Source organism: Alexandromys fortis, unplaced genomic scaffold (genome assembly GCF_014885135.2).
Source record: "Alexandromys fortis isolate MF-2015 unplaced genomic scaffold, M_Fortis_MF-2015_v1.1 scaffold_51, whole genome shotgun sequence".
Lineage (NCBI taxonomy): Eukaryota > Metazoa > Chordata > Mammalia > Rodentia > Cricetidae > Alexandromys > Alexandromys fortis.
The window spans coordinates 2,516,306-2,529,998 of NW_026067925.1; the positions used below are offsets into that span (position 1 = coordinate 2,516,306).

General features: G+C 37.8%; 2 protein-coding genes across 2 annotated transcripts; both read left to right on the forward strand.

Moving 5' to 3' along the window:
- The first annotated feature begins 118 nt into the window (after positions 1–118).
- On the forward strand, positions 119–1,054 carry LOC126502170 (olfactory receptor 6N1). Its single transcript, XM_050143011.1, has one exon. It carries the CDS (start codon positions 119–121, stop codon positions 1,052–1,054), a length of 936 nt encoding a protein of 311 aa, XP_049998968.1.
- A 10,164-nt stretch (positions 1,055–11,218) lies between these two features.
- LOC126502164 (olfactory receptor 6K3-like) lies at positions 11,219–12,166 on the forward strand. The gene has a single exon (XM_050143004.1). It carries the CDS (start codon positions 11,219–11,221, stop codon positions 12,164–12,166), a length of 948 nt encoding a protein of 315 aa, XP_049998961.1.
- Positions 12,167–13,693: the final 1,527 nt, after the last annotated feature.

The following is a 13,693-nucleotide window of genomic DNA, read 5'->3' on the forward strand; positions in this document are numbered from 1 at the left end:
AAAAGTTTACTCTAGCAGTCTGAGGGAAGGCATTGAAAGGTTTTTTGAGAAGATGCCAATGGCTAATTTCTCCCTTATGTCTTCTAGATCTGCTTTATAAGTACATGAATGCTGAGCGATGGACACTGGAAACTGGAGTCAGGTAACAGAATTCATCATTTTGGGCTTCCCTTACCTTCAAGGTGTTCAGACTTATCTCTTTTTCTTGTTGCTTGCCATTTACCTCACTACAATATTGGGAAACCTGCTGATATTCTTGCTGGTCCACATGGACTCTCGACTCCACACACCCATGTACAAGTTTGTCAGCATTCTCTCCTTCTTGGAGCTTGGCTACACAGCTGCCACCATCCCTAAGATGCTGGCAAACTTGCTCAGTGAGAAAAAGACTATTTCCTTTTCTGGATGCCTCCTGCAGATCTATTTCTTCCACTCTCTTGGAGCTACCGAGTGCTACCTCCTGACAGCAATGGCATATGACAGGTACTTAGCCATCTGCCGGCCCCTTCATTATCCTACCCTCATGACCCAGACACTCTGCACCAAGATTGCTATTGGCTGCTGGTTGGGAGGCTTGGCAGGGCCAGTGGTAGAAATTTCCTTGGTGTCTCGTCTTCCTTTCTGTGGTCCCAATCATATTCAACACATCTTTTGTGACTTCCCTCCTGTGCTGAGCTTGGCTTGTACTGACACATCAGTCAATGTCCTGGTAGATTTTATTGTAAACTCCTGCAAGATTCTGGCCACATTCCTGCTGATTCTCAGCTCCTACCTGCAAATTATCCGCACAGTACTCAAAATCCCTTCTGCTGCAGGCAAGAAGAAGGCCTTCTCCACATGTGCATCCCACCTCACTGTGGTTCTCATCTTCTATGGCAGCATCCTCTTCATGTATGTGCGGCTGAAGAAAAGTTACTCTCTTGACTATGACCGAGCCTTGGCAGTGGTCTACTCTGTGGTTACCCCTTTCCTAAATCCCTTCATCTACAGTTTGCGCAACAAGGAAATTAAGGAGGCCCTGAAGAGGCAGCTGATAAGAACAGGGATGCTGTGATGATGGGTGGCAGAATGAAGGTCAAGGACAGATGTGATATGTGATGGCTGAGGGGTCATCAAGAGTCAGAGAGGAGAAATGAAGCATCTCATTCTTCTCTGTGTCAGATGTTGAAGTGGTGGCAAGGGCTGCCCGGCCTCCAGTGTTATCGTAGCCCTTACAATATCTGCTGGAGCCACAGACATCTTCACCCCAGACACTGCAAAGTATACACGGCCCTTCGGCATCATAGGATAGTGTGATTTTATAACTTTAGATACTTGTTAATCATGCTTAGAAATATTGCCAAATATGTTTCTTATCTAATACATGTAGGCTCAAAGTTACTTGACTTAATATAAATCATATAACTGTTTCTTAAACAATGATTCTTATTGAATAAAATTTGGAGCAAAAATAAATGTTTCTTAGATTACTTAGCAATTTTCTTGAATAGAAAACACTAGTCTATTGGGCATATGTTTGAAATTTCATAAATTTGAGTCTAATTTATAGTTTATTCAGTGACTTATCAATTCCTTGGTATTGGTAAGGTAGACCAATCTCTTTAAATCTTTATTTTACAATGTAATGTTTTCTTATAGGAATCTTTTAATGGTGAAAACAAAAACCTCTAAACCATAATACATAGTTTCTAGTTAAAACATTATTTTCTTAGATTTAGTAACTTCAATCTACTTGATTCCTCTTTATCTGAGATTTGGAATCACATTATTATGAACATGTACAATATAGCAAGATTTAGTACATATATATGTAACAAAAATTGTCTCAGAAGAAAGGAATAGTGTTGTGAGAATTTATTCTGCCAGAAGTACTGGCTTTGTGGTGTGGCCTTGTCTGCTATGTGACAACTGATAAGCTGGAGAGAGAGCACTCTCACTCTCTTGTTTTGGCTCTTGCTTGGCATGGTTGGGGACCAAGCAGCAGAGAAGAGTTCCAGGATCAGTGGTGGCTTCAGCCTTACTCTCTATCTGTGAATTTGTCTTTTTATTATTACCCCCTTAATAAATTGATAATTATACCTTCGTGAGTTCTTGTTTATTTTTGGCACCCATTGTGAGGCATAAACCTGTGACCCTGAGATTAACAGTCTCATGTTCTGCCAACTGAGCTGATGAAAAAAAGAACTCACAAAGGTATAACAGCCAGTTTTTTAAAGGGGTGCAGTGAGAAAGACAAACTCACAGATACAAAGTAAGGTTGAAGCCACTGCTGATTCTCTGCCACCTCTCTGTCACTTGGTCTCTGGCCACATCAAGTATGAGTCAAAGTAAGAAAGCTAGCATGCTTTCTCTCCAAGTTATCAGTTGTCACTTAGCAAATAAGCCGTGCTCTAATGCCTGTCCTGGAACTAGCCTTTGTAGACCAGGGTAGCCTTGAACTCACAGAGATCTGCCCACCTCTGCCTACAGAGTGCTGGGATTAAAGGCATGCACCACCACTGACCAGCCAGAACTCACAGAGATCCACCTGCCTCTGCTTCCCAAGTGCCAGTGATGTGGGAGTGTCATATATCAATCTGTTGATTTCATTGGCTGAGCAATAAAGAAACTGCTGGCCCTGATAGGTTAAAAGATAGGTGGGCGGAATAAACAGGATAGGATGCTGGGCGGAAGGGGAAGTGAGGTCAGACTCTGCTCTGCTCCCGGAGAGACCTGACAGCTCTGCTGGAGCAGAGACGCCATGCTCAGCTCTCCTGGGTAGACGTGATAGCTCTGCGCTCTGAGGCAGACGCATGAAGCTGCAACCCACGATGGACTTAGGCTAGAATCTTCCCAGTAAGCGCACCTTGGGGTGCTTACACACATCATTAGAAATGGGCTAGTCCAGGTGCGAGAATTAGCCTGTAAGGGCTAGAGTTCATGGGCCAAGCAGTTCTTAAATGAATACAGTTTGTGTGTTGTTATTTCGGGCATGAGCTAGCCAAGCGGCCAGGGTGTTGGGGACGCAGCCCCGCCGCTCATATTTCAACATGCCAGTACCCCATTTTTAATTGGGTTATTTTTTCTTGATTATCTAGGTTATTTTTAGTTCGTTATATATATTTGGATATTAACCTTCTATCAGATATGAAGCTATTAAAAATCTTTTCCAGTTCTCTAGGCTGTTGCTTTGTCTTAATTATTTGTCCTTTGCCTTATAGAAGCTTTTAGCTTCATCAGGTCCCATTTATTAATTTTTAAAATTAGTGCCTAAGATAACAGTGTTCTGTTCAGAATATCTTCTCCTGTATTAGGAAGTACAAATCTGTCAAACACTTTCTCTTCTACCAGGTTCAGTGTGCCTGGTTTTATGTTCATGTCTTTGATCCATTTGGAGTTAAATTGTGTGCATAGTGATAAGTAGGAATCTATTTGGATTTTTCTACATGTAGCCATCCTGCTTGATCAGAACTATTTGTTAAAGATGCTGTCTTATTTCCAGTGTGTATTTCTGGCTTGTTTATACAGTTGTCCATAGTTGTGTGGATTTATGTCTAGGTCTTCAATTTTTTTCTATTGATCAACATATGTTATTCATGCCAATATCATGATGTTTTTATTGCTGTTCCTTTGTAGTACAACTTGAAATTGTAAATGGTGAGACCTTCAGTAGTTCTTTTACTTTTCAGAATTATTTCAGTTACCCAGATTTTTTGTGTTTCCATAGGAAGATGAGAATTGTCCTTTTGAGATCTCTAAGAATTGTGTTTGAATTTTGATGGAGATTGCATTGAATCTGTAGTTTTCTTTTGGTATGCTGGCCATTTTTACTATGTTAATCCTACTGATCTATGAGTATGGGAGATCTTTCTATCTTCTGATACCTTCTTCAATTTGTTTCACCAAAGAATTGAAGTTTTGAACCATACAGATCTTTCACACACTTGATTAGAGTTACCCCAAGATACTTTATATACTTTATATGCTGGGATAGATAAGGAAAATATGGTACATTTACACAATGGAGTACTACACAGCAGAAAAAAATGACATCTTGAAATTTGCAGGCAAGTGGATGGATCTAGAGAACATCATATTGAGTGTGGTAACCCAGACTCAGAAAGACAAATATCATATGTACTCACTCATAAGTGGCTCTTAGACATAAAACAAAGAAAAAATAACAGCCTACATTTCACAAATTCAGAGAACCTAGACATCAATGAGGATTCTAAAAGGCACATACATAGGTCTAATCTACATGGGAAGTATAAAAATGACAAGATCTCCTGAGTAAATGGGTAGCATGAGAACCATGGGAGAGGGTGGAAGGGGAAGGGAGAGGAATGTAGGGGAGCATAGAAAAATATTTAGCTCAATAAAAACAATTAAAAATTTAAAAAGATATTATGTCCTGAATTAATTATCAACATTTTTGTGATTTGTATATAGAAAGGCTGTTGATTTTTGTAAGATAATTTTGAATCTATTTTGCTGAAAGTGTTTATTATATGTAGGAGTTTATTGATGATATATTTTAGATTTTATATATATATGTGTGTCTGCAAATAAAGACACATTTCTGACTTCTTTCTTTCCAATTTATATCACCTTGATCTCCTTCAATCATCTTAGTGCTCTACCTAAGACTTCAATTACTGTGTTGAATCATTATGGAGATTGGTTAATGCTGTCTTGTTTCTGATTTTAGTGAAATTACTTTGAGTTTTCCTCCATATAAGATTCATATTAGCTGTGGGTTTGCTGTCTTTATTATGTTAAGTCATGTCTCTTGTATACCTAATGTCCTAATGCGTCTAGGACTTTTATCATGAAGGAGCATTGGATTTTGTCAAAGGGCTTTTCTGTATCTAATGAGAATAATTATGTTTTTTTCTCTTAGTGTGTTTATATGATGGATTGCATCAGTTGATTTTCTTTTTTTATTTTATTACTTTAAAAAATACCAATCCAAATTCTCACTTCCTCCCCTCAACCCACTCCCTCCACAGACCCTCTGACCCCACCTCCTCCAAATCCTAAGAGAAGGCAATGCACCCTGCCCTATGGAAAGCCCAAGGCCCTCCCTACTACATCCAGGTTGAGCAAGGTAAACATTCAGAGAGCAGGATCCCAAGAAGCCAGTATATGCAGTAGAGACAAATCCCAGTGTCACTATCAGTGCCCCTCAGTCTGCCCCAACTGTCAACCCCCTTCAGAGGGACTTGTTTGTTCCCATGCCCATTCACTCCCAGTCCAGTTGGAGTTGGTGAGCTAACATTAGTTCAAGCAAACTGTCTCAGTGGATGACCCCCTTATAATCTTGAATTCCTTGCTCATACTCTCACTCCTTTCACTCTTCCATTGGATCTTGGGAGCTCAGTCCAGTACTCCAATGTGGGTCATTGCCTCTGTTTCCATCAGTTGTTGAACAAATGTTCTATGGTGATATTTAAGATAATTATCAGTCTGACTACAGGGTAAGGCCAGTTCAGACACCCTGTCCTCTATTGCATAGGGTCTTAGCTAGGGTCACCTCTGTGGATTCCTGGACATTTTTCTAGAGTAGGGTTTCTTGCTAACCCCATAATGGCACCCTCAATCAAGATATCTCTTTCCTTGCTCTCATATCTGTCCTTCATTCATTTTGTCTATCCCAATGCCTCAAGTTCTCCTCCACCACCCTTCTCCCCTTCTTTCTTTGGGAGCCCCTATGCTCTCAAATTTTTGTCTGTTTCCAATTTCCAGAAGGGTCTACATATGTTTTTCGTTGGGCTCACCTTATTACTTAGCTTATCTAAAATCATGAACTATAGGCTCAATGGTCTTTTATAACTAGTATTCATTTATGAGTGAGTACATACCATATTTGTTTTGGGGGATCTGGATTACCTCACTCAGGATAGTGTTTTCTAATTTCATCCATTAGCATGCAAAATTCAAGATGTCATTTTTTTAACCTCTGAATAGTACTCTAATGTGTAGATGTGTCATACTTTCTTTATCCATTCTTCAGCTGAGGGGCATCTGGGTTGTTTTCAGGTTCTGGCTATTACAAATAATGTTGCTATGAACATAGTTGAACAAATGCTTTTGTAGTATGATTGAGCATCTTTTGGGTATATTCCCATGAGTGGTATTGCTGGATATTTAGATAGGTTGGTTCCCAGTTTTCTGAGAAACTGCCACATCGATTTCCAAAGTTTTTGCCCAAGTTTGCATTCTCACCAGCGATGGATGAGTGTTCCCCTGGCTCCACATCCTCTCCAGCATAAGCTATCATTAGTGATTTTGATTTTAGCCATTCTGACAGGTGTAAGATAGTATCTCAGAGATGTTTTGATTTCTATTTCTCTGATAGCTAAGGAAGTTGAACATGTCCTTAAGTATCTTTTGGCCATTTGAAATTCTTCTGTTGATAATTCTGTTTAGTTCAGTATACCAATTTTTAATTGTGTTATTTAGAATTTTAATGTCTAATTTCTTGAGTTTTTTTTATATATTTTAGAGATTAGTCCTATATCAGATGTGGCTTGGTGAAGATATTTTCCCATTAGGCTGCCTTTTTTGTCTTCTTGACTGTGTCCTTTGCTTTACAGAAGCTTCTCAGTTTCAGGAGGTCCCGTTTATTCAATGTTGCTCTTATTGTCTGTGCTACTGGGGTTATATGTAGGAAGTGGTCTCCTGTGCCCATGTGTTGCAGTCTACTTCCCACTTTCTCCTCTATCAGGTTCAGTGTGGTTGGGTTTATATTGAGGTCTTTAATCCGTTTGGACTTTAGTTTTGTGCATGGTGATAGATATGGATATATTTTCATTCTTCTACAGGTTGACATCCAGTTATGCCAACACCATTTGTTGAAGTTGCTTTCTTTTTTCCAATGCATAATTTTAGCTTCTTTGTCAAAAATCAGGCATTCATAGGTGTGTGGATTAATATCCGGGTCTTCAATTCGATTCCATTGGTCAACCTTTCTGTTTTTTATGCCAATACCAAGCTCTTTTCATGACTGTAGATCTGTAATAGAGCTTGATGTGAGGGGTGATAATGCCTCAGGCAGTTCCTTTCTTGAACAGGATTATTTTGGCTATTCTGGGTATTTTGCTTTTCCATATGAAGTTGATTATTGTTCTATCAAGGTCTGTGAGGAATTCTGTTTGGATTTTTATGGGGATTGCATTAAATCTATATATTGTTTTTGGTAAGATTGTCATTTTTACTATGTTGTTGTTTCCTATCCAAGAGCATGGGAGTTCTTTCCATTTTCTCCTGTCTTCCTCAATTTCTTTCTTCAAAGACTTAAAGTTCTTGTCAAATAGTTCTTTCACTTCCTTGATTAGTGTTACCCAAAGATATTTTGTGTGCTTTGTGGCTATTGTGAAAGGCGATGTTTCTCTGCTTTCCTTCTTAGCTTCTTTATCCTTTGTGTATTGGAGGGCTACTGATTTTTTTTTTTTTGAGGTGATCTTCTATCCTGCCACTTCACTGAAGGTATTTATTAGCTGTAGAAGTTCTCTGGTAGAGTTTTGGGGGTTGCTTATGTACACTATCATATCATCTGCAAATAGCAAAAGTTTGACTTCTTCCTTTCCAATTTGAATCCCCATGATCTCCTTATGTTGTCTTATTGCTATTGCTAAAACTTCAAGCACTATATTGAAGAGATATGGAGATAGTGGAAACCTTGTCTTATTCCTATTTTCAGTGGATTGCTGGGAGTTTCTCTTCATTTAGTTTGATGTTGGCTGTTGGCTTGCAGTATATTGCCTTTATTATGTTTAGGTATGTTCCTTGTATCCCTGCTCTCTCCAAGACCTTTATCATGAAGGAATGTTGTATTTTGTCAAAAGTCTTTCCAGCATCTAATGAAATGATCATGTGGTTTTTATTTTTCAGTTTGTTTATATGGTGGATTGTGTTGACAGATTTTCATATGTTGAACCATCTCTGCATATCTGGAATGAAGCCGACTTGGTCATGATGGATGATGGTTCTGATGTGTTCCTGGATTCGATTTGCCAGTATTTTATTCAGTATTTTTGTATCAATATTCATGAGTGAGATTGGTTTGTTATTCTCTTTCTTAGAAATGTCTTTCTGTGGTTTGGGTGTCAGGGTAATTGTAGCCTCATAAAAAAAATTTGGCAATGTTCCTTCTGTTTCTACTGTGAAACAATTTGAGGAGTATTGGTATTAGTTCTTCTTTGAAAGTCTTGTAGAATTCTGAGCTGAAACCATCTGGTCCTGGGCTTTTTTTGGTTGGGAGACTTTTGATGACTGTTTCTATTTCTTCAGCAGTTATATATCTGTTTAATTTTCTTATCTGGTCTTGATTTAATTTTGGTAAGTGATATTTATCCAGAAAGTTGTCCATTTCCTTTAAGTTTTCTGATTTTGTGGAGTACAAGTTTTCGAAATATGACCTGATGATTCTTTGTATTACCTCCATGTCTGTTGTTATGTCCTCCTTTTCATTTCTGATTTTGTTAATTTGGATATTCTCTCTCTGCCTTTTGGTTAGTTTGGATGAAGTTTTTTTTTTCTATTTTGTTGATTTTCTCAAAGAACCAACTCTTTGTCTTATTGATTCTTTGTACTGTTTTCTTTGCTTCTATTTTTTTTTGTTTTTTTTTCTTTGTTTCTATTTTCTTTGTTTCTATTTTGTTGATTTCTATTTTGTTGATTTCAGCTTTAAATTTATGGATTTATAGCTTTGGTTTGAAATTTATTTTATTGGATATTAGAATGGCTACAGAGACTTGCTTCTTAGTTCCATTTGCTTGGAATATCTTTCTCCTACTTTTACCCTGAGATAATGTTAACATTGTCCTGGAATCTTTTCCTCAATTGAGCCCTGTGGAGAAATATATGGGTTCACTAAAACATGACATATCTCAGTGAGAACCTCACTTCTTCTCTAAAGGTCTTGTGGTCTGTATCTTTCTGAAGAATTCCCACTGAAGTCACATCTATTTCATATGCTTCAGAACTGTGCTGTCCTCACACACTGCTGGAAAGGCTCATGCAAGATCATAAGAGAATAAGGGCTATGAGCCAGAGACTCTGAGCTTCATTCCTTTTGTTGCTAATTCATCCCCTGCCTTAGTCTGCCTGACATTATGTAATAGAAACAATTCTTTCATAGCCCATTGAGAAAACAAATCATCTATCTCCTGTCCTCTACTATCAAGCATGATGTCAAATCCTTGGTTCCCATAGGGATGGAGTCTTTGTGAAATGGAAGTGTGGAACAGAGTTCCCTAATTAGACACTTGGGGAATAAGGGGCTTTTCCCTAAGCCCTGGGAAGTGTGTCAAAATAAAGCCCTTTTCCACTTTTATCCCCTAAGAAACCTTGTGTTGTGGTTATAACCTTCCTATTTGTTGGGCTGCAAAGAAATCAAGATATTTGGGAAAAGAGGATTCTGGAAGAAGTGAGTATGAGATGAAAAGAACCCCAGAGTCATTGGTGAGGTCATGCCAGTGCCTGAAGCAGGGGGATTCTAGCTCAGACATGGAGGCTTTGGGGAGTTGTTTGTATTCTTTCACAACATAAAATCATCACAAATACAGAGAGAAATGATCTATTAAATTTAATCTGTGATATTGCATCTATGGCATTTATTATCACTTCTTAAGCATGGACTCAATCATAGTCTAGGATGCCTATATGTTATATATCAGAGTCAGGCAGGACACCCAGGAATAAAGAAACACCTGACAATGACTGTAGCTTCCTAGTAGAGATTCTGGTTGTACTTTTCCCCAGAGAATAGAGGAACACTTATTTGTATAATTCTTCCTTTTCCTTCTTCCAGGTTTCAATATTGTGGTTGTAAAATATATTAAGAGTAATTTGACTCACTGCACAATTATACATGTATTATATTATTACAAACCAGTAAGAAAACCAGATCATAAATTCAAAAGATAGAGACATTAAAATTCTTTTAAGAATACCCATGCTTTTTCGTTACGTTTTCAGGCTTAGAAGCAAGCTTTGGGGTCTTTTAGACAGCCCTCACCCATGCAGTATTTTAGCAAATCACTTTTGCATTTAAGAAATCTTGCCTCAGTTACTTAAGGGATTGAACTGGACTAAGACATATTAGGTGAAGAATCTCAGTAATAGCATAAGAAAAGAAACAGAACATAGATTATTTTTACTGTAAGCATCATTTTTAAAGAAAAGGTTTTCATGAAGAATACCAAAAGGAAATTTATTCTTCATATTCCTTATGTTTAACTGTAAATTTTATGTTCTACAAGATCACTAGAAAGCAAGCAAAATTCTTGGCTGATGCTTGCAGGCTATCTCTCTTTGTGGGTGGATGCTTGTTCATCCTTTCAAACGAGTATACGTATTGTGTCTAAAGTCAGATCCCAGATAAGTGACTGTTTGGGGTGGCTGTCCATAGATTTCCATGTTTCCAGGTCAGGCCTTCAGATCTCACACTGTCAAACAATTGAATTTGACTAAAGACACAGTTTAGACTTGCATCATGTAAAGTATTATAGCAAATACTCCTAGAGACACCACTAAACATTAATGCTCATATTAATCGGATGCTCAATATTTTCCAGCTTAGAGTATAAAATGAATGAAATTTTCTGTCAAAGACAATGTGTTAAAAAAAAAACTCTCACAAGTAGAAAAGTAAACTTTCTGTTGCAATTAGCTGATGAATCTCCCTCTCAGAAAGAAGCAAACGACTGAATGTATAATCAGCCAGATGAATGTACACTTAAGAAGGTATTTTTATCAGATCTTGATCAAATGCTTTTACATCAAATATTATTTTCAATATATGGTTGTTTCTTGATAGCACACATTCCTGTTCACTTTTCTGCAGGCAGAGCAATTCTGCTTGTCATAACTAGGGATGAGTTTAGCTAAATTAATATCATACTGATTGTATATGAAAATAATCTCTATTTAAAATAATTTTCCCTAGATTATGTAGTGAAAAGCTGATTCTACACTGCTACATTGTAAGTCAGCAGTATATACCAACTTACATTTTTAAATAGTCAACTGTTTCTTTAAAAAAACATAATAGTTGACAACTAGATATATTTAGCAAAAATTTTGAAAATCTGATGATAACACATTATTATATATTTTATTTAATTGGTTTAATATTGAGAATATTTACATGGTTAAAATTTTGTGTATTTGTCCTTTTATTTGTCTACAGATTGTGCCTATTCCTTCAGCCAGCTAATAAACTGCTGAAAATATGAATAAGGAAAATCAGACAAAGGTGATAGAATTCTATTTTTCTGATTTCCCTCAGTTTGAGGATGGGGGCCTTTTGTTCTTCATCCTTCTGCTTTGTATTTACATGTTTATTGTTGTTGGAAACTCCATCATCTTCTTGGCCGTACAACTGGATGTCCGTCTGCACAATCCCATGTACAGTTTCATCAGCATCTTTTCCTTCCTGGAGATTTGTTATACCACAGTGACCATTCCCAGAATGCTCTACAACCTAGTCAGCAAAGATAAAATCATCTCCTTCATTGGTTGCCTGCTGCAGATGTATTTTTTCCATTCCTTTGGCGTCACAGAAGGCTTGGTCCTCACAATAATGGCCATCGACAGGTATGTTGCCATCTGTAACCCACTCCGCTATGCAATCATCATAACTCCACAGCTGTGCACACAGCTTTGCACAGGCTCCTTTATCCTCGGCTTCATCATGCTGCTCCCAGAGATTGTGTGGATATCTACTCTGCCCTTCTGTGGCCCCAATCATATCCACCAGCTCTTCTGTGATTTAGAACCTGTACTTCTCTTGGCGTGTGCAGACACGTCTATGATTCTGGCTGAAGATGTCATCCATGCTATCTCCATCCTGACCTGTGTCTCTGTCATCACCCTTTCCTATTTAAGAATCATCACTGTGATCCTGAGGTTTCCATCTGGTGAGAGCCGGCAGAAGGCATTCTCCACATGCTCAGCCCACATCACCATATTCCTGCTGTTTTTCGGCAGTGTGGCTCTTATGTACTTGCGCTTCTCTGTCACTTTCCAGCCAATACTGGAGAAGATCATCGCACTAATGTTTGCTGTCCTTGCCCCATTTTTCAATCCTATAATCTATAGCCTGAGGAACAAAGACATGAAAGATGCCATTAAGAAAGTGTTCTGTTCTCAAAAGCCATTCACTGTCTCTGGGACCTAATGTGATTTACCCATGCCAGTTCAAAATATCTCATCACCTGCATATGTTCTAAAGCAAACAATCATAAGATTAGTATGTAAATGTAAGGGGTTTTTTTTTTCATAGTCTTGCGTATCTGCTTTTCCAGTTTTCTAATACAATAGCCATTGCTTGTCCTGGTAAAGAAAGTCATCTGCATCTTCTCACTATTCATATTGTCAACAGGGTGTTCTTATTTTGAAATCAATGTTATGGTAGATTTTATTGTAAATTCCTGCAAGATCTTGGCCACATTCCTGCAAGTTATGAGCTCCTGCAGATAATCTTCAAAGAGCTCAGGATTCCTTCTGCTGCAGTCAAAATGAACGACTTCTGCACATGTGCCTCCCACCTCACTGTTGTTCTCATCTTCTATGGCAGCATCCTCTTCATGTATGTGCAGCTGAAGAAAAATTACTTTCTTGGCTAATACTGAGCCTTGGCAGTGGTCTACTCTGTGGTTACCCATTTTCTTTACCCTTTCATCTACAGTTTGCACAACAAGGAAATTAAGGAGGCCCTGAAGAGGCAGCTGATGGGTGGCAGAATGAAGGACAAGAACAGATGTGACATTATATTGGCTGAGGGGTCATCAAGAGTCAGAGAGGAGAAATGAAGCATCTCATTCTTCTCTGTGTCAGATGTTGAAGTGGTGCCAAGGGCTGCCTGGCCTCCAGTGTTATCGTAGCCCTTACAATATCTGCTGGAGCCACAGACAGCTTCACCCCAGAGATGCAAAGTATACACGGCCCTCAGTATCTATTATAGGATGCTGTGATTTTATAACTTCAGATACTGGTGAATCATGCTTAGAATTTTTGCCAAATCTGTTTTTACCTAATACATGTAGCTTCAGATTTACGTGATTTAACATAAATCATATAACTGTTTTTTAAACAATGATTCTTATTAAATAAAATTTGGAGCAAGAATAAGTGTTTCTTAATTACTTAGCAATTTTCTTGAATAGTAAGTACTAGTTTATGGGCGTATGCTTGAAATTTCACAAATTCAAGTCTACATTATACATTATACTTTCAGTAAATAATAATATTGTCTTTGTTTTAAAAACTTTAATTTACCTGGTTCATCTTTATTCTGAGATTTAGAGTAACATTGTCATGAATATGTATAATATAATAACAGTTAGTACACATATATGTAACAAAATATGTCTCAAAAGAAAGGAATAAAGCAGTCAGAGAGCATTGTTGTGAGAAGGATGGAGTGTGTTGTGTGTCCTGATGAGTCATCTGTGTCATTATTAGTGATCCTAAACATTTACATCTCATATAATATATGAAAGTGTAGGAGCTGGACTATTGTCAAAAAAAAAAAAACCCAGGCTTACATTGCACTAATTATTCTATTTAACTAGCTATTTCCTGTAACGTGACTATTAGAAAGTGGGAACTTACTTATCAACCAGTACTAAGAAATGTTTATACAACTGAATATTTTTGTAATTAAAAGATCAAACATTGACTATAAGGAAGTATCTAGGGGACT

Coding starts and splice junctions, on each gene's coding strand:
- LOC126502170 (XM_050143011.1), top strand. CDS start 119: ATGGACACTGGAAACTGGAGTCAGGTAACAGAATTCATCATTTTGGGC.
- LOC126502164 (XM_050143004.1), top strand. CDS start 11,219: ATGAATAAGGAAAATCAGACAAAGGTGATAGAATTCTATTTTTCTGAT.